General features: G+C 35.0%; 3 protein-coding genes and 1 long non-coding RNA gene across 6 annotated transcripts; 2 read left to right on the top strand and 2 right to left on the bottom strand.

Moving 5' to 3' along the window:
* Positions 1 to 5,319: 5,319 nt before the first annotated feature.
* On the top strand, positions 5,320 to 5,842 carry LOC125222480 (uncharacterized). Its single transcript, XM_048125121.2, has one exon. The coding sequence runs from the start codon at positions 5,488 to 5,490 to the stop codon at positions 5,668 to 5,670; it is 183 nt and encodes a 60-aa protein (XP_047981078.1). The 5' UTR covers positions 5,320 to 5,487; the 3' UTR covers positions 5,671 to 5,842.
* Positions 5,843 to 5,893: 51 nt separating this feature from the next.
* LOC125222479 (uncharacterized) lies at positions 5,894 to 12,831 on the bottom strand. Of its 2 annotated transcripts, XM_048125118.2 has the most exons (16): positions 12,714 to 12,831; positions 10,722 to 11,324; positions 10,325 to 10,637; positions 9,789 to 9,935; positions 9,609 to 9,697; positions 9,428 to 9,520; positions 8,695 to 8,821; positions 8,346 to 8,410; positions 8,070 to 8,244; positions 7,771 to 7,965; positions 7,640 to 7,687; positions 7,112 to 7,258; positions 6,843 to 6,925; positions 6,367 to 6,482; positions 6,131 to 6,226; positions 5,894 to 6,022 (listed from the first exon to the last, which is right to left on the bottom strand). In XM_048125118.2, the coding sequence occupies exons 2-15, from the start codon at positions 11,306 to 11,308 to the stop codon at positions 6,159 to 6,161; spliced, it is 2,253 nt and encodes a 750-aa protein (XP_047981075.2). In that variant the 5' UTR covers positions 11,309 to 11,324; positions 12,714 to 12,831; the 3' UTR covers positions 5,894 to 6,022; positions 6,131 to 6,158. The 2 variants fall into 2 exon arrangements, with proteins under 2 accessions (XP_047981075.2, XP_088920570.1); XM_089064444.1 differs by having other exon boundaries at positions 5,894 to 6,226.
* A 1,889-nt stretch (positions 12,832 to 14,720) lies between these two features.
* Positions 14,721 to 19,439, bottom strand: LOC125217850 (integrin-linked protein kinase 1-like). 2 transcript variants are annotated; one of them, XM_048119409.2, is made up of 12 exons: positions 18,523 to 19,437; positions 18,255 to 18,329; positions 18,072 to 18,176; positions 17,724 to 17,809; positions 16,891 to 17,011; positions 16,506 to 16,585; positions 16,193 to 16,255; positions 15,965 to 16,083; positions 15,694 to 15,779; positions 15,462 to 15,589; positions 15,234 to 15,365; positions 14,721 to 14,958 (listed from the first exon to the last, which is right to left on the bottom strand). In XM_048119409.2, exons 1-12 carry the CDS (start codon positions 18,952 to 18,954, stop codon positions 14,952 to 14,954), a joined length of 1,434 nt encoding a protein of 477 aa, XP_047975366.1. In that variant the 5' UTR covers positions 18,955 to 19,437; the 3' UTR covers positions 14,721 to 14,951. The 2 variants fall into 2 exon arrangements, with proteins under 2 accessions (XP_047975366.1, XP_047975365.1); XM_048119408.2 differs by having other exon boundaries at positions 14,721 to 15,365; positions 18,523 to 19,439.
* Positions 19,440 to 22,357: 2,918 nt separating this feature from the next.
* LOC125218712 (uncharacterized) lies at positions 22,358 to 23,515 on the top strand. Its single transcript, XR_007176006.2, has 3 exons — positions 22,358 to 22,609; positions 22,698 to 22,798; positions 23,381 to 23,515. It is a non-coding gene; the product is annotated as an uncharacterized LOC125218712 (long non-coding RNA).
* The last annotated feature ends 1,169 nt before the right edge of the window (positions 23,516 to 24,684 follow it).

The raw sequence follows: 24,684 nt of genomic DNA, 5'->3' as shown, positions 1-24,684 counted from the left end.
ATATGAAAGGGTAAAACTGTCTTTTCGCGTTTTAATCTAGGTTTCTTCAGCATATTACCGTGAGATTGGCGATTCTTGTTAGATTTTGCAATTTCCGTCAGATCACTGATTGAATCTATTTTAACGATTTATGATTCAATTGATTCGAAAATTAGACTCAGACGATTTCAACGATTTCAACGATATCTGATTTGCGATTCAATTTTTGAAAAATAGATTTCTGTGTTGATTTTGAAGTTTTTCGGTCGATTTTACCGATTTTGAAGTTCTTCAGCTTTCAATTGCGATTTCGGTGAGAATCGCGATTTCGTGAGATCTCTGATTCAATTGATTGAAACGATTTCTGATTCAATTGACTCAAAAATTAGAACGCAGACGATTTCAACGATTCGAACGATATCTGATTCGACGATTCCCCAGGATATCAATTTTCGAACAGAAGACAAATCGACGGATTTCGGTGTTGAATTTGAAGTTTTTAGGTCGATTTTATCTACTTTGATTCTGTTTTTATGTTTTATTTGTTGATGCCCAGTCAAATTTCTTCCTGATCAATTTTTATTTTTTTGCTTTTTCATCTTTAGCTTTGATTTCACTTCGTAATCAACACCTAAGTGTTATCTGATGGATTCTTCATCTTATTCCGAGTCGACGTCGACGAATGGTGGAGGTAATTTGGTTTGATTTTCATTAACATGATTTTTTTGTGTTGTATTGGTGAATTATACTCTGTTGACATGACATGATGTATGTTACCTGTCAAATTTTGTGTTATGTTGGTGAGTTATACTCTATAGCTATACTCTTTGTTGATATTCTGTTTCATTAACATGATTTTTCTGTGTTATGTTGGTGAATTATACTCTGTTGACATAAACGCACTGTTGATATTTAAATTGATGTTCTGTTGACATAAATGCAAATCTGTTGGCATGATGTATGTTATCTGTTAAATATTCTATGTAGCTATACTCTTTGATGACATTTTGTTGATATACAAAATAGTTTTATGCAAAATGAACCCTCCCATGTCTGAACAGCCCCTGCTGTGGTGTTTGTTGGTGGAGGAAGGGATTATGGATAGTGTTGAGAGTCCATGATAGGATGTCTGATGTATGTTACCTGTTAAATATTCTATGTAGCTATACTCTTTGTTGACATTTTGTTGATATACAAAATAGTTGTATGCAAAATGCAACCTCCCCTGTCTGAACAACCTCTGCTGTGGTGTTTGTTGGTGGAGGAAGGTGTTATGGATAGGGTTGAGAGTCCATGATATAATGTCTGAGATGTTGGTGCTGGTGTGGGTCAATTAAGATATGCTAGTTGACATTATCTGTTTCAGTTTATTTACATATTTTCCCATTATGTTGTAGGATTTGTTATTCCAATTTATGATTGCTTGTTTATGCAATTTGCATAATCTGGGAGATGAATCTGATTGGATTGCAGTTATCATGATAATTCATTTGCAACTTCTAAGGCTCTGCATATAGCTAATAAGATCAACTCTTCATCAACATTCCATGTATTGGAAGCCTTTTTCCACCATCAGGTACATTGTGAATCTCCTACATTGGTTCTTGATCTTATAATTCATGAAATCTTGTGTGTGGTTCTTTTTAGCGCGGTTGTGTAGTATAAAGCTCGAATTACTTAGTTGAAGATTGCAATGCTGCATAACATGATAATTGCACTTGAGATTGATTGATTGATTGAAAATTAAAACAGGAACTGTTTTATGGGAAGGTGACATTTAACAAGTCTAAAGCAACTGTGAGGGAGCGTATAGCGGACTTCGCAACAAAGGCCCTTGGATCGTTGCCGTATTGTTCTGCAGTCAAATCCGGCTTCAACGACATGAATTATATGTAAAACATTGTTGTTGATGCTTGATGTTCTCTAATGTTCAATTGCGCTTCTTCAATTGCTAATCAACAAAAAAAATCATCAGAAATTGAATTCATAAGAAAACTGATTATTCTAGTATTAATCACATCAAAATCATACTACTAATGAAATCGAATAAGGAAAATCCCCCCAAAATCAAGGAAAATCAGAGAAATCATCCACAATTCCACATCAATGTCGCAACCAGATCGGCCCCAAATTCTGGGAGGTAAATTGCGACGAATTTATTTTTGTCAAATTTAGCAGGAATGTCAAATTCTCAATCATCCATAACTTCCGATTCTACCATCGCTAATCAACAAAAAAAATTAACATGAATCGAATTCATAAAAAACGAAATCCAGATGTGTTTTAATACACCAAAATCGAAGCAATATACTTAAAATTTGAATCAATTTCTTAACCTGAAGAAGTCGCTTCAACCGTCGCCGATTTGGAATGCCTCTTCTCTTCGATCGCTGCTTCAGCCAATTCTGCTTCAATCGATGTTTCAACCGATTCTTTTCGATTTTGCTCTTCTATCGTCATTGTAGAAAACTCTGTTTGAATGTTTACGGTTTGAATTTTGAAGATCAGCGAGATTTTGCAGATTTTGAAGGGGTTCGAATTGTATGAAGATTTTTCAGCAGAGAGGTTTTAAGATGCAATATGGGCCACTAATCCACAAGATTAACAAAATGTCAACAAATACCACATTATGTCAACAAGGGGGTATAATTGTCTTTACATTAAATTGTGTTTGAAATCATTTTCTAACATCCTCTCTAAAACTCTAGCTTCAACATTCAAATCTTCAAATCTTCAACATTCATATCTTCAAATCTTCAAATCTTCAACATTCAAATGTTCAAATCTTCGAATCTTCAAATCTCTTCAACATTCAAATCTTCAAATCTTCAACATTCAATAAAATAACACTTATAATTCACATATCAATACCGAGAATATCGAATGTCAACAACTCGTATTAAAATGTCAACAACTAACAAATAACAGTTACAGTTCACATATCAATACCGAGAATATCGAATGTCAACAACACGTACTAAAATGTCAACAACTAACAAATAACACTTACTATTCACATATCAATACCGAGAATATCAAATGTCAACAACTCGCATTAATATGTCAACAACTAACAAATAACACTTACTATTCACATATTAATACCGAGAATATCGAATGTCAACAACTCGTATTAAAATGTCAACAACTAAAAAATAACACTTACAATTCACATATCAACAACTCATATTAAAATTTCAACAACTAACAAATAACACTTACTATTCACATATCAATATCGAGAATATCGAATGTCAACAACTCGCATTAATATGTCAACAACTAACAAATAACACTTACTATTCACATATTAATACCGAGAATATCGATTGTCAACAACTCGTACTAAAATGTCAACAACTAAAAAATAACACTTACAATTCACATATCAACAACTCATATTAAAATTTCAACAACTAAAAAATAACACTTATAATTCACATATCAATAGCGAGATTAGCGAATGTCAACAACTCGTACTAAAATGTCAACAACTAACAAAATAACACTTATAATTCACATATCAATAGCGAGAATATCGAATGTCAACAACTCGTATTAAAATGTCAACAACTAACAAAATAACACTTATAATTCACATATCAATACCGAGAATATCGAATGTCAACAACTCGTATTAAAATGTCAACAACTAAAAAATAACACATATAATTCACATATCAACTACGATGTCAACAACAAACATTATTCATGTCAACTACGATGTCAACAACAAACGTTATTTATGTCAACTATTATGTCAACAACAACATTTTACAAATAATTAATGTCAATAACAAATATTTTCATGTCAATGACCTATATTATTTATGTCAACAACAACGTTTTATATATAATTCATATCAACAATAATGTTTTACATATAATTTATGTCAACAACATTTTTCATAAAATTTATGCCAACGACCTATATAATTCATGTCAACAACAAACGTTATTATGTCAACGAGCTATATAACTCATGTAAAAAATAAACATCTTCATGTCAACAACTTATATAATTTATGTCAACAATAATATTTTAGGCAATATCACAAACACCTTATCTACACAACTCAAAAATTTCAGCAACACAATCGAATTAAAAGCTGCATTCATATATTCAGATCAAAGATTGAAACATTACTTCTCAACTAGCAGTATACTTAATTGTTCAGATAAAAGGAAGTTAGATCTAAACAACAGCTATTGTGATTCTGTGATGCAAGCAGTAGTAAAGAAAAATCACTCAATTGACTAAAGAGAACTTGAAACCCCTAACCTAACTGAGTGATGTTCTTCATTTCCCCAATTTCACCCTCCCACCCCAATATTCGTATAACTCTGCTCTAGCATACACAATTAATCAAACCATAATCTCGCAAACAAAAAAAAAATCGACACACAGAGATCCGTTTGATTGAAGAAAACCTACCCTGGAAAGAATGTTCTCAAAAATTCAATCTCAAAAATTGCTGACAGCGGATTCCCTGATGCGGTCGATTGCGTCGTAGACTTCGTCGACGAGATCTCCCCAGCAGGAGTCGCCAGAGATGGTAGGGAGGAGGAATTGGAGCGCCTCGTACATATCGAGGTATTTGAAGAGCTTCTCGGCGGATCTCTTTGCCATGGCCGTCGTGTCGGCGAAATCGAGGAGTTGGATCACGACGCCGCGGATGATGTTGCTGAGGGAGCTCCAACAAATCGACGGGTAGTGAGCGAAGACGGACTCGCCGAGGCGTTTTTCGCCGGGGAAGATTAGATATGAGCAGGATCTGACGACGTTGATCCACCGCGAGATCTCCGCCTCCAGCGTCTCCAGCGAGAAAGAAGGGGATTAAGAGAGAGAATGTAGAGAGGTGAGAAATCACGGCAGACTACTTCAATTGGGTTTGTTTTCGTTTATTTTTTACTGAATTTACCATTCTACCCTTTCATAATAAATTAATCTAAAAATATATTTTGTGTGACAAAATCTGGACCACTCATTTTATAAAAATGAGTGGCTGATATTGCATCTCATTTCTCATTTAGCCTAAAAAATCTCATTTGATCACAATCCTATATATATATATATATATATATATATAAATCAGAAAGTGGATAAGGCAAAACGAAACCACTAAATATTTCAAGACAACAATATCAATCCATCGTTTTGTAGATAAGAGACCAAATTAATAAAATAGTTGGAGTATATTTCTATTGAGTTGTGTGGACACGTGGGAGACGCTGGCATACCAGGTACCAGCCCAAGGTGGTGTCGACTCAAACAAAACGACAATCATTTACTAAAAGTAATAAAATTAAATAATTATAGTTGCAGTATCTTCAGTTCGCCGTTGGATAATTGAATACTTACACTTCAAAACGACACTGCCCTCTGTTTTAATTGTTCCTCCTGTTTTAGAACAACACCAATCCATATTCAATTGGAGCAATCAAGTCAACATATATATGTATATATATAGTAGTGTTGAAAGTGATCTGTAGTGATAGCAAGCAAGCATGATACTGGTGGCAATAGTAGCGGAGCTGCTGGAAGAGTACACGGTGGTGGTGGCGCGTGTGCTGGAGCACGTGCTGCAAGACGCGCCGCTGCCGTTTCCACGCCGGGTTCGTTTCCTCATTCTTCGTAATCTGCCTTTCGCTTCTCCGCCGTCTCTCCCATTCCGCCTTCCACACACATAGCTACTACACTTTTGTATGTATATAAGTGTAGTGTTTTGTGTACACTTCTCTTCTTCTTTTTTTTCCTTTTGGAAATAAACATAGCTAGTTTGAGAGTTGAAGTGAGGCTCTTCTTTACTAATGTAATTTGTTTCCAAAGCTTCGATTGTATTATTGGATGTATGACATCGCACATTTATGCTTGAGGAAGAGACATTCCTCCACACAAAAACACGTAAAAAAATGAAAATAAAAGGATTTTATAAGATGGGATTCTCTGTATAAAATTTTCTACCAGAATGACTGTATACATGATTTCTCCAGTAAACATTTTTTCCACACTAGTAAGCAGACCTCTCGTAGATCACTTTTCCTGCTCAAACACAGAAAGGATCATTCAACAAGGTTATACAATGTCTTCAAAAATTGTACACGAAAAGTGACAGAGCAATAAAAATGGGTATTGGCATGCGACTAGAACCTTCTGCCACCAATATCAGCAAGCTACATCAGTCTGAGTTGCCACCTTCTACACGACTGCCCAATCTCACTATATCCTCAACAAGTATCTTTCCATCTGAATAAAAAGAACATAACAAGTAAATAAGAAACAAATCCAACCAGAGCTCTCAAAGTGGTATTGTGGAAGGTAGCAAGATCAGCAGATTGAATGTGTGCGAAATTTATGTTTTAGGGACATATCCATAGCCAACCAACCTGCATCTTTAGAAAGACTGCTGATCAATTCTTGCACCCCCTCTCTTCCTAATGTGTTCTTTAAATATGTAGCAGCTGCTGCAACTTCCTCTGGAGTCACTTTTCCGTCATAATCTCTGCAAGGATCACCATGGCCATGGGGAACTTTATCAACACAACTTATATACCATAAAAAAAATTACTCCTTTGGAGTATGTTATACAGTTAGATCCATACAAGACTAGACATCTCAACACTCAATTGTGGCTGTGGGTACCCAAATTTGGAGCCCTGTATTGATATCATAGATAATGTGACACTATATGTCAACACTCGAAAACAAGATGAAAACATTCAATTGTGACGAAAGGACTTATTATCTCATGAGGCTGAACAGGAAAAAGTAGCAACCATTTGTCGAAAAGACATAGTTGATACTGAAACCATGATCTGATTGAAGGAAAGAATAATAACTAACAAAATAGCTCATGGATTACCTGTCAAGTATTCTCCATTGATCACCAATTTTTGCATCAACGTCGTCAATTTCTTTCTCAAGCTTTTGAAGCATATCCTCAACCTAAAAAAAATTGGCAAGTTAACAAACATGCATTAGTTTAGCTGCACGGATATTTAAACATTATTTATTCACCCCAGTCCTGGCATATTCCTTATATAGTGCTGCCAGTTTTTTCATTTTCTTACTTCCTCAGCCTAGGCGTGAGGCTATCCATTACTTCTTATGGACTGCTAGGGAGAGACATACCTTATCTACAAGAGCAGAGGAAACATTGTTCTGTTCAGGAACTTCAGCATCATCCTTGCTTTCATCCCGAGCAGCTTTATATGCCTTCATTGCCTGCTCTTCGCCATCTGTTCCATCTCTATCCACCATGCTATTGTATAGCTCAATCTGAGAAGATGAAAAACCATCGATGTTTTACATACAAGTTGAGTTGAAGTTAAAAACATTAAAAAAAATGTTACGTTCCAAGTGGCAATATGGATTTTAAAATTTGAGAATTGAATACTATGAATGATTCAGAAGAATATTTGAAGTTCTGCGTAATGAACGCAGAGTTTTAAAGCCAATTCCGGAAGTAAATTGCACACAATAAAGCAATTACTTGAAAAAGGCCGATTTATCGCCTTTCCAGGCAACAAGGCACAAATTATAAAAGGTGTTATAATGGTTAAGAGTTGGTAAAAGAATGAGGTCAGCTAAATATTTTGTTCATCACCAAAAGTCAACCAATTAATATTCAACTGTAGCTGAATGGGAAGTCAAAAATACCTCACTATTCACGAGCCTCAGGAACTCTTCACGCTCCCTGCTCACTGACTGCAATAATAAAGCAAAGAAGAAATGTGGAAGGAGAACACATTTTATCCTCAAGAAACTCAAACAAGAAATTTCTTTATTACCGATGCAGAAGCCAAAACAGCTAATGCACGACTAAGTTGACAAAGCTGTTCTTGTTTATCCAGAGCTCTAGCTCTAGCTTGTTCTTGTGCTTCTCTTGCCGTCGGATTGCTCATTTCTTTCAAAGCAACATCAACTTCAGCATCAGCAGATTCTTTTTTCCTGACTAATTCTTCTTCCTGTTTCTCTTCCTCCTCCTATAGCCCCATAAACGGATGGAAAAAAGGAGGAACATAAGATCAAGTGTTCTACAGTTTCAGGAGAAAATGTTCATAGGAACAAAAGTAAACAAATGATCAACCTTGATAAGTTCCTCCTGCATTTCAAGGTAGTCCAGCTTCCTCCTCCTTTCTGCAAGAGAATCTTCAGACGGCAATGACGTAACACCCACAGTATCCACAACCTCATCTGGAAGCGAGGACAAAGTAGCTTGAACTGCTTCCTCTGGCCTCATCCTTCCGGTCACAGTGAAAGCTCTGCGAACAGCATTAGCAGATGTATCAGAATTACACTGTGCAAGGATGTATAATGATAATTTTCGAATCAGACAGTGAACAATCTAGATGAGAAATTTAACCTGGAAAGAATTAAAAGTGAGGATGGAACAGAGTGATTCAGAGACAAATCTAGCCAATCTCGCAACTAAAAAGAGAGAGGTTAGTGGATGTAGGTCACACCAATATATGTCCTATCACTGGCAAATCTTTCATCAGCATACAAATTTCTAATACAGTATTCACCATTTATAGAAGTTCATTCTTGAGTTGTAGTCTGTGTTAAACATTTCCATCCAAGACATTGTCAGAGTTCATGCTCAAGCAATATAACCAGTCATCTCATGCAATTCATGATATGTAAGGTTGCCACCCAGAAACCCTATAAACCCTGATAACAATTAAGTGATGTACTTGTGTTGTGATACAGACCTGTTGACGCATTTCCTCCACTGAAAATTCCCCAAGCATACCCCTCTCTCTACAATCTTCACGAAGCTCTGCCTCTGATAGAGATTCTACGCCCTCTGCTTGGATCATTATGTCATCTTTTTTTATGCTAAAAAGAGAACCCAAACAGACTTTAATAAGTACATATTCACATATAATACAGTTTGATTTAAAATTTTTTGAAGTCGGCTAACTAAGTAAAACAACAGATAATATTTCAAAGACCAAACTATAGCATAAAAGTTGATATCACCCACTAACAGAAGAAAGAATACAAAAGGTTGGGAGTATCAGGATTTATTTCAAGAGAATGTGTGGAAATGTCAGTACTATCATAGAAAATATCCTGTCAAAGGTAGAGCAGTTGCATAGTCAACGCAAGTTACGCTCATACAACACTCAACAGTTAACTTAAGTGATACTCCCTCCGTCCCCAAAGAATATGCATTTTGGGTTCGTCATGAGTTTTAATGCAAAATTGGTAAAGTAAGAGAGAGGTAGAGAGAAAAAGTAATTAAAGTATTATTAGTGGGGAATGGGAGTTTACAAAATTGGGAAGTGCATATTCTTGTGGGATGGACTAAAAAGGAAAGAGTGCATCTTCTTGTGGGACGGAGGGAGTAATACAGTGGCCTAAGCTGCAAAAATTGTGCAATATCTAATAGCAAAACGTCTATGTATCAAACAATTAACACAGGAAGGGGAAATAGCACACCTCTGCAATCTCTTCCGAAGCATATACCGCAAATAAGCATCGGTCCCGATAGGGCTCACTCCCATATACTTGCACATATTAACTAAACGAGGCCTGTCGAAAAGAAAATTGTACCAAATAGATTAATAATGGATTCAACAGAATGGCAATGAGACACAATCATAATCTTGAGAACGCAAACCTGCTGATATTATCTAGAGTGAGTTCATCATTGAACAACTTAGCAAATCCTAGAATTTCATCATTTGAGACACGAGCACCAGTTCTAATCTGTATAGAAAACATTAAATTTCATTGAAACTGGTGCCTCAGGAGGACTCTCTTTTTACTAATGATAATGATAATGATAATGTTCACTGACCCTGTTCAGAAACCCATCAAGATCTTCAGCCGTTCTCTTCACTTCTCCACTCCTTGAAGTTTGGACTTCTTTTGCCATCTCTTTGACAGTCTCTTGGAGAAACTTTGCATATTCTATTTTGGCTTTCAACCTCCTTTTTAGTGCTTCCTGCAAGTATAACATTCCAGATGAAGATTGCTTCTAGAAATATAACCAAATAAAGAAAGAACACTCAGCAAATATCTGCAAGACAGTGCGTGGAAACATACTAGTGATGATGATAATGATGATGATGTCACAAAATCTTACTTTCATCAGAGACGGAGTTAAAAGTTCTCATGACATATAAATCATCATTAAACACTGAAAGTATCTGGATTGAAACAAACAATTAATGACATTGTTAACCAAAAGATTTCATTTGATTCGACCACGAAGTGCCTCTCAGTTGGTAAGGTTAAGATGTTTCATGACATATAAATCATCTTAATGACAGGGATGAAAATACACGTAATTGAACAGCATCCCAAAGACGCCAATTGCCTTCTGATCCATACCTTTTCTTTCATCTTATCCTGGAAGGTTGAAGGTAGCATGTTAGGGAAGAGCTTGAGGAAAACAGGCAACAAAAATTCCATGAAAGGAACGATGATGAAAACAGCTACTGGGACTAGCCTAAAAACATCAGCAGTAGTTCTTGTAAGTTGTTGCCTCTCCCTTCTGGAGAGACTTCTTCCGCCAGCCAATTTCATTAATAATCTCGAACTGATCCTCACATCAGCCCCTAGAAGCTTAAATCCTAGCCAGTAATGTTTTAGCGTTGATACAAACTCACTTCTCCAGTGTATGAGTTTTTTGGCCCAGTCTTCCCTGTTTACATGATCATAGATGACACCTTTCTTCATTAGTTTAACATAAAAGTGGAGCATATAGATAGATTAAAAAGAATCTGACCTGCTCATGGAAGCCACAGCCCTTAGAGCTGGACCAATACCTAAAAATGTGGCCCATAGTTTCTTTAAGATCGGCTTAACAGTAATCTGAGATTCATGCAGTTTTTTAGCTTTGGCTTTGGCTTTTGCAGTACTTAGGCCCACAACAGCCTGATCACATTCTTCGGGAGAAGCTTCCTTTTTCCTTTTTGCAGTCATTTCTTCAATATCCTCATCATCATTTCCTGGGTCAGGCTGCCTTGCATTCGCAGTTGAAGCATAGCATCTAGATTGTGATATCATCCTAGCACCCATCAGGCAGTTGAAATCCAACCTTCCATTCCCATATCTTAGAGCTGTGATTTCATAAGCTTTAGGACTACAGACCCCTAAGGCTACAGGATTCAATGGTTTCTTGCAAAAAGTTGAATTCTTCTGTTTTTCTCTCAATAGATCTATGTTATGAGGATTGTGGTCTGTGATGGAGGCGTAGCTAGGAGAACAAGATTGACCACAACCAGATGTATGGAAAGTTTGAATAGAGCGAAGGGAGAGACTCAAGTAATCTGAAAGAGTCTTTCTCCTTCTCAAAATCACTCCAGAGGCCATTATCTCCTCTCTTCACCTGAATAAAATCAAAGACAGACTTCACCAACCCAAAAGGCCAAGCTACGAAACAAGAAAGATAAATGAATAGGAAAACTATATCAGAACGTGTATCATCATATTACTTATCTGAATACGATATAATATAAATATAATATTATAGCCCATTCGGTTATAATTATATACTCCATCCGTCCACCATTATGTGTCCCAGTTTTCCATTTTGGTTCGTCCCATATTAATTTTCCTACTTCACTTTATACCACTTTTGGTAGTGGACCATACAGTCCACTAAATCATTCTCACTCACATTTTATTATAAAACTAGTAGGTAATTAACTACTGAACACGACAAAACATAATCAGGTAACAAGCACCTATCTAAAGAAGTGAATTTTGTTTACAAAGGTCATGATAGAAGATAGATTAGACTGTAGAAGTTGCTCAATCTTTTATTTAGAACAGAAGTTGTTATGCTTTAACAATAGCTTACCATCGATTCGCGGTACTCATGTCAGTCAAACAAAAGGTACGGGGTTATATTTCATTCCCATCAGTAATAATTAAGATTTCACATGCAAGGTTTCAAAAGTAATTACTTGTACCCTGGGGAGCATACCAGAGTTGAATAAAAATATATATTTTCAGTCTCAAGTGGCCTTAAAAAAGACAATTGATGAACCATTCAACAAAAATGACGTCAATTGCCTTGCACAATACTCCATCTCTCTCAAGGCAGTTAAGCAGCAATCAGATTCATCTGCTTATAGATATTGCAGGGGCGTGACTTGTTAGATACTCTACTGGATTCATACACCCCATAGGGCATCTATTAGGTGTGGAACGAATTCCAACCGTTGTTCATTAGTTAAATAAAGCACTAACTCTGTCATATAGAAATTACCAAAACAACAAAGAGAAACTAGCGAGTACATCCAGAGAGATTCAGAAAGAAATTACAGAACATACGAACACCTCCGCTATATGTGCACATATATGCCTAGAAATTCAACAAAACAATGAAACAACCCCTTGGTACATCGACAAACCTAGAGTCAATAAACTATAGAAAAAACATAACAGGAGCGTATATACAACGAAATTCGACTGATACAGAGCTGCAATCTTGGAGTTGAAAGATGAAACATTTTGCAGTAACAATCAGTAAGCCAAATCAAATATAAACAAAAAAAAAACAAAAAAAATGAACATAATTGAAACTATTGACCATCTAACCTCGAGAGCAAAAAAAACCACAATCGCAAGCAATCGACAAACAACTTCTTAAAATGAAAAAATATATTAAAAAAAGAAAGAAAGAAATTCAGTTTTCCAGCACATTAGGTGCTTATGCGAACGTGTTATGTGTGTGTGAGAAAATGTAGGGAGGGAGAGAGAGGTTACTCACAGATTGTTAGGAAAGCAGCAAGAAAATGATGAACGAATGTGGAGAAGAAAATCGACAGGATTTGGAACTATTTTGAATGAAATAGAAAGAGATGAAGTAATTGATCAGGGGTTTGGGGAGGTTTTGGAATGGGGAATGTATACTTGTTTTTGCTTATATGCCAAATTTGTTCAATGTTACATTTGAGTCATCCCATTTATCACACATATCATTTCCCTCCTTTCATGTATGATATATTAGAAATTCAGCCCCAAAAGGTTGTGACTTGTGACTATCCCATCCAAAAGCATGTCACTAAAATTTGTTCTTTTTCACCACACTTATTATCTAGTAGTAATTCTTTACATCAAAACAATATCCATAACCCATCTCTTCATTAACTCTTCATAGATCCCACATCAATTTTCTATTCATTTTTTATTTGAATTTGTTTATTATAAAATTTAATAGGAGTATACAATTAATTATAACTATATGATTAAAATACTTAATCATCCTCTAATGAGATTCGAATTGTTGTGAGCAAATTGTGCTCATTTGGGTACTTATATCTTTATGCAAAAGACTAAACAAGACACTTCTATCCATCCCGCTCCTCCGAAGGTATCGGGGGTGCACTGCTCGAACCGCCGGTTTTCCCTTGCCTCATACCCATGGATGTAGCCTCGCTGCTTGTTGAATAATGACTCGTCTTAGTGTGCTTTGAGCATTTCAGCCCCAGCCGTGAGCTCGAAGGCGATTCTATGTCACCCGCCCACTTGTCAATGCGAGAAACTTTTTTCCAAGTTAAGATACATTTGAAAGTCTTGTTGTTGTCAGTTTTATAGATTTTGAAAGCAGATTTCAAACTATTTGCATCAATAGATCCACAAGCCAATTGTTTTTCCTCGTTGTTGTAAATGATGCAGAAGTTTTGAATTTCATAACTCGCTCGACCAAAATGAGTCTGAATCTTCTTGTAAGAGTGTATAGGAGTCCTATCGGGTCGAATTGTATGCCCCAATAATTCTCTCTAAAAAATCTTCTCCTTATGGTTGTCTCCTACGATTGGATCTTCTGCGACGTAAACTTCAAAGATCATCCTAGTTTTATCTAAGGACGTACGAAACACAAGCGGAAGAGATCTCGATGACGGAAGAAAGCTTGTCATATAGATGTTGACCATTTCCTTTAAGGTTTTTCATCCAAATTTTTAAATCTAAGTACATAATTTTTTTTTGTCACAATTGTTTTCTCCAAATGGAGCTGGCGTGTTCATAACAAGTGTCAATATGAAAAATTCGTTGTATCATCATAACGACTTGTTTTAATAGAAGAAGATAATTTGTCTATAAATACACAAACTTTCATTATTTCTTTGTGTTCACCAAAAAAGTTTTAAATATAAATACTAAGAACTTTGGATTTTTATTATTTTTTCCTATAAATTATTTTTTTTTTTCAAATTAAAGTTGATGTGTTCATCGCAAGTGACAAATGACAAAATTTTGATAATTAGTTTTGATAAAATAAGGTAATTTAGATTGAGAATTAGGGATTAGGGTTGAGATTTCACTGTGAAAACTTGTGTACCCCAAACCATTTTTTTAATATAATAAGGTACTTGAGAATTTGAGATTGAGATATTAGGATTGATAACTGCTTCGATGGGAAACTTGGTTTTCAAATAATATCTCAAAATCATTTTCTGATTGTTCTATATATAAATTTCAAACCTAAAAAAATTGCTAAATTTTTTCTAAAGGTGGCCTCTTTAATTTTAAGCCTCAAAATATACATTTCTTAATTTCCATATACTTATCCTTTTAAGACGTTATTAATTTAAAGAATAGTAAGAACTCAAATCTTAATTATATATAGTTAGAAATTTGCCGAGGTCGTATCAATATGCAGAAAGGCAAATATTTGGATCCCTCATTATCAATATAGAGTAGGAATTGAATTTATATTAAATACAACACTGTTTATGTGGTTGGAGTAATAAATAAAATTTGTAAGGCAAAGAAATGAAAGGGTATTAACATTAACTCACATACAAGTACGGCAACAAAAAATATGCACATATAAACTCAACTCCGATTATATTACAGTGTGTAAATACAAACGCTCTTGGGCTTATGTGTGTGCCCCTTCACTGGCTCATAATCCTGCATTACTTTCTTTGAACGTGGCGTACTGTACAGGCTTCTTACGTTCAAAGAAAGTAATGGATTATCGTCGGATACACCCCCCCCCCCCTTATTTCCTGCACAACGATACATCTTATTAATCATCACACGCCTCATTTAGTCCATTTTTGTTGCTCAGTTTCAGCAAAATCCCTTATTAGGCGTGCTTCTCACTTTAAATACTCGCCTTATCTCATGTATTTGTATTCGAAAAATTTAATAAAAAATCTTTAGCTTGACAATGCACCCAAACATAGTCACATAGTGACAAACTGGATAGCCAGTTTTATCATGTTTTCGTTTTTTGCTTTGTGCTATAATTCGTATAAAAAGAAAGAACGTGTGAGCATACCAGGGGAGTTTGAAAGTGTCCTTCCACCATCCTTGCTTGGAGCATGTCATGACAATCTTATCCAATCGTATTATGATCTGTGAGAATGTCGGCCTCACACTGGGACTTGAATGCCAGCATTCCTCGATCAACCTGGGATACACCACCAGCATTAGACGTGAAAAACAGCAGCCGTTTTTGTGAAACTCAATTCTATGCCTTTCTTCTTTGATCAAGTGAATAACTCACTCTTTCAATTCTGGAGGAAAAGATTTATTAGATCTTGACTTAAATGATGGTCTCTTCCCTTCTAAGCAAATCACCTTAGCAGCGTCCTCAGGAGATTTTGAAGAAAATGGCGGAGAGCCCTCCATCATCTGGTATAAGAAGTGTGGCAGACGATTTTAAACTTTAATCATATCATATATCTCAAATACATTGTTCAAATATGTGTACTCTTCAGCATTTAGTTGAAGTATACCTCAAATAGCATAACACCAAAAGAGTACACGTCCACACTTCTGTCAAATGCTTCGTTGTTGTACACCTCCGGTGCTAAGTACACATCTACATATAGCATATATATAGAAAACAAAAAGATCGTAAACTACTTTATATATGATCATGTTTAATCAAGCATAGCCTGGAGAAACTAGCCAAACTGGTAGAAATTTCCATTTACTGAAAAGTAACTTGAACTAGAGAAACTAGTAATACTAGTTATGTGAGAACTGTGAAGACTGAAGACTCACTTGAACGATCTGTGGCTTCAGGCTGCAAAAGTTTTACTCTATCAGGTGCCTGTGCTGACAACCTAGTAACACCGAACCCTGCAACCTTCAGCTGCCCTCCAAAATCCAGCAAAATATTTCTGGCACCTTACAAAAATTGCAAATATTAAAAAAACGTGTATTGTAAAGGAAATACTCCGTCTAAGTGGAAAACATTCAGATACTCTAACCAACTTAAGCATTCCTTACTTTGGCTTTAAATCGCAATGTATGATTGGTTCGGGCTTGCACTCGTGAAGACAATTCATGCCCCTGCAAAAAATGAACATCATATAGAAAAACAGAATGCAACAAATATAGAAGTAACTTAGAAGTTCAACCAGAGAGCTGGAGAAGAAAAAATGTTTCTCAACTGAGCAAAAAGCACTATGAAAAAAATAATGAAGCAACTAGCAAAGAGCAGCAAAAGAGCAATATAGATAGAAAAAACAGCACAAGCATGCACTTATTGAGCAGATTAACAGCACAGGTGGAGTATCTCTATGTGAATCAGCACAAGTACCTGGCAATTTCAAGAGCAAATCTTAATGCCTTAGACGTGGATAGACGCCCTTTCTTTTGAAGGTAACTAGCAAGGTCACCCTGAAAAAATTGAAGCATAAATAAGCGAAGTGGTTACTAGGGGGAAACTATACACAACATATTATCTGTCGATCCCACGAGAGACTCTAAAAACTAAACAAGCCAAACAATACTGTATAATCAAATTCATCATTACATACGAATGCGCAAAGCAGAAGTCAAAATGCCATAAGATGGTTAAGATAGCTAATACTAAAGGAAGCAAACAACAAATACAGAGCTACACCGGTTTATAGAGGTGCAATGTATATATGCCTTGGAAGTGGGTTAGAGAGAGAGAGAGAGAGAGAGAGAGAGATGATTACTTTTGAATTATACTCCATAACAATCATCATAGGTATATTTTGGGTGACAGCACCAATAAACTGAACCACGTTAGGGTGCCGAACCTTTTCTAACAAGGTTAATTCATGCCTGAACACATTTCTGCAGAGTAGGGCATAATAATTAGTTCAGTTCATGAAGTCATACACAGACAGGAAAATAAAATACTAGGTACTAGTATAACAAAAAGAAAGAAAACATGATGATTTAATAATACTCTATCAGATTTCATGGCAGTATTAATGCACATTTTTTACAGCTTGCATTCAGACTACAAATTATGATAACACATCAGAGTATGCTAATTGGTAAGGAAGCCGATGTCAAATATAAAAGAATATGGAATTATTGTTCAGCTTTTTGCCTCTAAAAATTGTAAAAAGCCTATTTTATTATCCAAATAGCCCCTTTCCATGCCAATAGATAAAAGAAAACCAAGACTGGGAACTATTGTGAATGACATATGAGTACTAAACAGTTTCTAGAATTTACTGAAAGATTTCGTTCTTAGCAGGTAACTGTGACATGACAATCTCGCAAAATAAGGATGCCGATAATGCATTTCAATGAAACATCACTGCTTTGTGAAACACTATCTACACATTCAATTCGTTAAGTTCATCTAACTCCCATGCACATTAAGAGCTCGCTCATTTCTCTTTTAACATAGTACTATAAATTGGCCAATACTGCTTTAGGTGGCCAATTTAGTATTTGTATAAAGATGCATAGATATACAAAATGAGATTTGTTTACTAAAAATGAAACTAAATAGATAAGCTAGAACTAAAGCTGGAAAGAAAGCAGCACATACATCGAGTCATGATCTGCATGGCTATCCTTGTCGAGTATCTTCACTGAAACTTTAGTGCCATTCCATTTAGCAACTTGATAAGATCCCTGTTCACAGATACCATACGTAAAATCAGCCTATCGAATTAACTAAGCATGATACCATGCAATCATTTCCTTTCATGAGAACAATTTGAGACATTTTGATAATCAACAACATAGAGAAGCCACAATAGCTCTTTATGCCTGATAATCCATTAAGTCAAAGCAATATGTCATACATATTACATACAAATATATTGACAAGCCATTAAATTTCTATTTGGAGTACAAATGTACAATGTTCTGGTAGTTGCACGGAAGACCATACCTTAGATATGCCATCACCTCTTCGTATTTGAATATCTAATGGATTGAGCTCATACTCTGGAACTTCACGAGGATTTGCAACCGTCATGGGTGTCTTTTTGGTTTTCTGAGAATACGAAACAAATTTATATTAGTGACTGTAAAAAGGAAATAAGCTTCTCCACAAAATGATTTTCATACTTACTGGAACGTTAGCTCCACGAGATTTCAACATATTAAAAACTTCCACATTTCCATAATATTTGGCATCAGCGGCAGCCTGCCATGATCAATATGTAAATCTATCAAAATTAATATGTTGGAAACCTCATCAAGTTTCATAAGAAGGCGAATGATACTCAAGTGCATCAATCAAGTTTCATCAAGTCCAGTGGCACAATAAAACTATCCATCAATCAAGCACCATTAAATCTTAGTTTGGCAAATGCAGAGCACAACAAATTAATCAGTACCGTGCTGCCCCATCGATCCCGAGCATCGATATTGGCCTTCCTGCTCAATAAAAGCCTGGCGACCTCGACGTGACCCTCGCAGGCAGCGATGTGCAGCGCTGTCCGGCCATCCAAATCAATGCTGTTGACATCAATCCCTTCATCCAGCAAATCCCGCAACCCATCCACGTCGCCCTTGCACGCCATGAACAGCAGCTGCATTGTGCTGTCGAGGTTGCTCGGCACAGTCATCTCCTCCTCGGCGCAGTCTTCCGTCACCGGAGTCCGCCGTATGGGGTCCATCGACGACTGCCGCCCGAAGCTGAACCGGAAATTGTTCCGCCGCGGATCCATCGAGTTCTGCCGCTGGAAACTGAATCTCCGGCTCATCTTCAACGACCCCGTCGAGAACTGGCGCGAGATCCCGCGCTTCAACTGCGACGCAATATCCATCACTCACAATTGATCGCCAACTGTTTCGAATCACAACAACACCATAACCCCCACCCGATTAATATTAGGGCCAGGGAAAATCCCCTTCTATTACGTTAAAATGAGATTGAATTTGCGGCGTTTCGCCTCAAAATAAATTCCGAAAACAGAGTGATTTCTCTTCAAAGCAACACTGTGCCTTGAATTTCTGTGTCAAATGAAATGTTGTGGGAAATGAGGTAATCGATATACTTCCGTTGAAGAATTTTCAAGGAGAAGGGAATTAGCAGTATTTTTTTATTTCAAGTTGTTTAGGTTGGAATTTGGGAGAGTGGATCGATCGTTAGAGAGCTGGAGAAAAAAGCAGCCCTCAAACGAAAAGGGGGAAATGAATGAAGGAAGGAAAAAGGAATGGATCTGATTGAGTGAGTGAGTAAGAGGAAGAGGGGCCAGAAATTAGGGGAAGAGAATAGAAAGAAGAAAGGTGAAAATGAAGAGACCATATTTTGCATGTAATTTATTCCACTCGATCGCCGATAATCCGGAAAGATCTTCTTTGCTACGTACCTACTTCACATTGCAACTTGATCACCGTTTACTCACTCTACTTCATACTCTTTTTCTTTTTGTTTTTTTCCCCACATTTTTTTCTTAAATGCAAATAATAATCTTTATTTTCAACTCACAAAGTAATAATGAAATAAAATTAGGATGAAAAGGAATTGATTCGCTTTATGAGGGGTAAAATCAAACAATTCTACTACAAAATTATCCTATTTGATATGTGAGTGAGGTCTGTAAAAATAGAGTGGTTATTGTCATCCAATATCGTGGTTCTTTGTAAATTTTAATTTTATTTAGCAAAAAATATCACCAACTTTGACTACGATTTTAATTTTCACCCGTTAGATGTGGCAAAATTTTGCACAGGCGGCTTGTTGAGACTAGTGAGAAAGTTGATGCGGATTATGAAGAACTATGTTGAAGAGAGAAAAAGAGAATGGTGAGAATGAGGTGGAGGTGGAGATGTAGATGAAAGAGAATGAAATAGTAAAATCCTAATGATTAATTATATGTCATTTGTTCTTTTTAATTAGTTTATGTTCTATGTCATCAATTAAATGCCAATTCGCTTTCCATGTTGTTTTTAATAAATTGGAATCTGTCGTTAGTGGGAATTGATACTCCGATAAAAAATCATGATATTCTTTGTTAAGTTTAATGTTGGTAGGCTTTTTTAAAAAAAACTACGTGATATTATATGTTAATAACCAAAAAAAAAAACAATGGAAAAAAGAACTTAGATTAGCAATAATGAAAAGAGCATCAAAAGCGAAATGATATTATTGAGTAGTATGATTTGTAGGATCGCATTAGCAAAATTGATGAAAGCATAAAAGAGACGTTTGAAATGAAGACACATGGGACTGAAGTCCGTGTAGGGTATAGTTTGAAGTGGACAAAAGTAGTAAGTTAACCAGCTAGAAACATGATTTGTTGCCAACTTGGCTAAGATTAAAACATGGTGGGAGTTTGACTTGGTCATTATGATATCTATTCATTATTGCAAGAATAATTTAAACTATTACTCTAAAGTCTACTCCGATATGGAGTATTCAAGTCAAGTAAGTAGCTCAACTAATTTTCCATTATTATCATAGATAATGAATAATAAGCTATCCGCTCAAGATAGTTTGGACATTTGTTTTGGATATAAGAGTTAAAAATTGATGTATTAAAGATTAAAGTGGAGAGAATAATGTAAGAAATGAAATAAAGTTTTTGTAAAAAAAGAAAATAATTTAACTATCTTGTAACCACTAAAAAAAGAATAAGACTCAACTACTTTGAGACGGGGGAGCATAAATATATAAAACTAGCCAAAACAAAAAATACATATGAACTCACATTGGACTTAGGAATAACCACCCTCTGATTTCTACCACGTCAAGGTGATATTCCATTTGCTCTTCTAGTTTCTACCATCAAAGTAATATCACCCTGATTGCAGAATATATCGGACTAGTAGAATATAACCGATTATTCGAAAGTCATTGTTCTTAATAACCTTCATATAGCTATCCAAAACAAATTTTTAATAAATACTCCATCCATTTACAAGTAGGAGTCCATCACTTTTTCATCATAAATTTTTAAAAAGTACGTGTTGATGAAAATTCCTGGAAGCTTTATAATAAAAAATGAGTGATATGAATAAGTGGAATATGTATAAAGGTGAGAAATATACCCAAAATCCGAATATTTAATCCGGACCACATTGATTTTCAAAATTTGGATTGAATTCTTTTTTTCGAAATTCGGATTGATTTGGATTTTATTTTAAGCTAATTATGGATTTTCAAATCGGTTCGGATCTAGTACTCCAATCGCTTTTTCTTTTTATATCTCTTACTCCCTCCGTCCCATCTCAAGTGATTGACTGCTTTTTGGCACATGATTGGGGAAAATGCTAATAAATAGTTAAAGTGAAGGGAAAGTAAAATAATTAATAGAATAATATATATACAACTCTCTTCTTTATTATTCTATCTTTTACTTTACTTTCTCTCCACTTTAACTATTTATTATCATTTTCGCAAAACAATAAAACACCGACAAAAAAGAAATCAATCACTTGAGCTGGAATGGAGGGAGTATTATATTTTATTAATTTTGTATCAAAACTCGTACTATTTCTAAATTTTTTTATTTTTATGAGAATTTTGCTCGTACTCAAATGTCCATCTTAACAAGATGGACTTTCTTAAGAACAATAGCTAAAAGAAATTAATAATGGCATACCGATTGATAATATAATTAAGATAGAGACTCACACGTGAATTCCACCACATGTATGTCTTGTGATTCAGCAAACAATTCATAATTACATATGCATATTGGGGATGTTTGGTTCCCATGATGGGATATTATTACGTTAGATACTTTATATAGTGTTTGATTGCTGAGACTGTAAAGCATGAATAATTAATCATATGCATTTGCTATTTGTGTTGTAGCATGCAATTGTTGATTCAAGCCAATTTTGCCCCTTCACATTTTATTAGTAATACGTATAGATTTAAAAACACTTCAGACCGGGCCTGGGCCTATGGCCCTAACAATTTTAAATAATTTATACTGGCCCAATTGGTTAAGGTATGACCTCCTGTGCATTTTTATTTTCAGTTATGTTTCCACTTATTAATTTTCTCCTTATAATTATTATTATTGACAAATTTTCTATTTTTTATGCCCCCAGACAATCCACTAATAAACTTATTTCGGATGCTATTCATTATTTAAGTTAATTGACTTTGCAATTTTTAATTATTAAGAAAATTAAAATATTTGCATAATCGAATAAAGAGCCCCCATTATATGCAAACCCATCCAAACCAAAATTACTCTTTCACATTCCTGCTGCTGCTTCTTCTCCAAATCTCCAAATCGAGAGCCGATTCATCTCCATCTGCATTTCATCTCAATCTCTACTGTATTTCATCAACAAGCCGATTCAACTACAATCGAGGACATCAGTTTACTTCTCATTCCCTCTCTGCCTCCATCGACGACACCGTCGTCCACCCCGGACTTCATCACCAACTGATTCAACTACAGTCATCCCCAATCCAATGATTCGAAATGGTTGACACACACAAATCATCGACCGAAGAAGGTAATACACCTTTAAAGCTTTGCAGAGTTCTTAATCTTAACTTACTTCATATAATTTCTAAATTGGTTTCTGATTTTTGTCAAAATAGTCCACAATATACTCGTAAGCTGGCGGCTAAATCAACGCCGGTCAAACAATCAACTCGCAAGCCCGATGCATATACTAGAAGCAAAGTTCCTGAGCCAGAAGGTGAAATAAAGTTAAAGCCTATTTGTTTTGAAGTAGTAATTTGATAGATTGAAGTTAAAGCCCGGTGCATTTTTATGGATGAACTATATATAATTATGGATGATATGTTGTATTTTTATGCTGTGTATACAAGAAAGGAATTATGTAATTCGACTGAAATACCTCATAAAGAAGGTATAAAAATGAAGTTAAAGTATATATGCATAGGTATAAGATCTAGAGGATGTGATGTGTGAACTCCCTGTGTTGTAACAAACCTCATGGAATGAGATGTTATACTTATTATATGAAGTAAATGCACATATTACTGAATTATTGATATATTTTGATGGAGTAATATAATTATTATAAGTTAAAATGTCCTGTTTTATAAATATGAACTTAACTAGTTAAAACCTATTTGTTCTGAAGTATTGAATTGGTATGATGAAGTTAATTGTGTATTAAATGAAGTAATATAAACTAAATATCCTATTTGATAGAAGTATCAAGACTCTATCAATGAACAATCTATAATTGTTGATCATGTACAGTTGAAGCTTTCATGGTTGTTTTTTTGCTAACATCAATGCAACAATGCAGGTTTGGAAGCTAAAGGGATCCTCATTAGGTCATGATGCACAACAATAGATATTAAATCAATTATAATAAATTAATTAAACTATCTGCTAGCTTAAATGTCAACATTTTACAAATCAGATACACCATGGAGGTCATGTAAACCATTTTGATGCTAATTTTTGGGGATCTGGTTTATAGTCTGTTGTGCATAACACAGTTTATTATGTTCTATTTTGTGAGATGATTTTCTATATTGATTTTTTTGAAAAAGAGAAAAATAATTTAAATTGAACTATGTAAGACTTTTAGATGGGATGAAATAACTATTTGAGTTGTGAAATGCAAATTAAATGGGATGAAAGTTATGAAAAAATCGAGTTGTTAATATAATACTAGAAGCTAGCTAGTAGAAAAGATGAATTAATAAAATATGATAAAAATATATAATTTAAATTATTTTTAGTCATGTAACTTTAAAATGGATGGATTATCTACTTTATTAAATTGCTTAATTGCAAGGGTTAAATCGTTATTAGGTGAAATAAAAGAGTTATAAACGTATAGACCGGGCGTTGATTGAAAAAATAATCCTACCAAATCAAACCACTACCACTTACTCACTTGATCCTCGACTCACCTTATATAGGTCGAGTTAACAAAATGTCAATGATGCAAATATAAGAAAAATTAACTGTTGGAAGAAGTGGTCTAATTCTATTTTTTCTCCCCATTCTAATTTATAAGCACAACGGATAGACAAACCTTCTCAATATGCAAAAATATATTTAGAGCAAAATATACTAGTAATACCTAATATAGACAAATGAATGAGATGACAATGAAAAACAATAATAGAAAATAGAAATACCAAGATTTTGCATGGAGAAAACCCGCCACTCTACCAAATCTGCTATCACTAAAGTGAAATTACAACCAAGAATTTTATAATGATACCTACTCTTTAACAACACAAAAAATTTACCCAAGATAATCAACACAACTCCAAAATAGATGAAATAAAAATCTTAAAAAATATAAGCCACATTAAAAAATTAATAACTGAAGATCTAAGTCTAACTATTAAAGTTCATTTTTTTCGGTTAGAATGAAGCTTGACGTCCTATTAAAATTTCAAGATGATCGGACAATGTTTAAACATCCGATTTTGACGAAAACCTAGGTATGCTGTGGAAAAACTTGGAAAGCACAATCTTCTTTATTTTTATATGTTTTTCTCAATCTATTTCTCAATATGGACGGTTCCTACACTAAATATTTTTTTGTAACTTTTCATTTGACCTAGTTAAGTGATTGGATGCGCCAAT

The sequence above is a fragment of the Salvia hispanica genome, chromosome 1 (genome assembly GCF_029641045.1).
Source record: "Salvia hispanica isolate PSC_SH4W2 chromosome 1, Shi_PSC_v1, whole genome shotgun sequence".
In the NCBI taxonomy this organism is placed as follows: domain Eukaryota; kingdom Viridiplantae; phylum Streptophyta; class Magnoliopsida; order Lamiales; family Lamiaceae; genus Salvia; species Salvia hispanica.
The sequence above is the reverse complement of the archived record's forward strand: the minus strand, read 5'-3'. Positions and strand labels throughout refer to the sequence as shown.

What these genes read in the sequence shown, in the direction of transcription:
- LOC125222480 (XM_048125121.2), top strand. Translation starts at nt 5,488, where the DNA reads ATGATACTGGTGGCAATAGTAGCGGAGCTGCTGGAAGAGTACACGGTG.
- LOC125222479 (XM_089064444.1), bottom strand. Translation starts at nt 11,308, where the DNA reads ATGGCCTCTGGAGTGATTTTGAGAAGGAGAAAGACTCTTTCAGATTAC. An exon ending in AGGATAAGATGAAAGAAAAG is followed by an intron (nt 9,936 to 10,324) that starts GTATGGATCAGA and finishes TTATACTTGCAG; the next exon opens with GAAGCACTAAAAAGGAGGTT. An exon ending in CCTCTGCTCTTGTAGATAAG is followed by an intron (nt 6,926 to 7,111) that starts GTATGTCTCTCC and finishes AATTTTTTTTAG; the next exon opens with GTTGAGGATATGCTTCAAAA.
- LOC125217850 (XM_048119408.2), bottom strand. Translation starts at nt 18,954, where the DNA reads ATGGATATTGCGTCGCAGTTGAAGCGCGGGATCTCGCGCCAGTTCTCG. An exon ending in GGGATCGATGGGGCAGCACG is followed by an intron (nt 18,330 to 18,522) that starts GTACTGATTAAT and finishes TGATCATGGCAG; the next exon opens with GCTGCCGCTGATGCCAAATA. An exon ending in TGAAGCCACAGATCGTTCAA is followed by an intron (nt 15,780 to 15,964) that starts GTGAGTCTTCAG and finishes TGCTATATGTAG; the next exon opens with ATGTGTACTTAGCACCGGAG.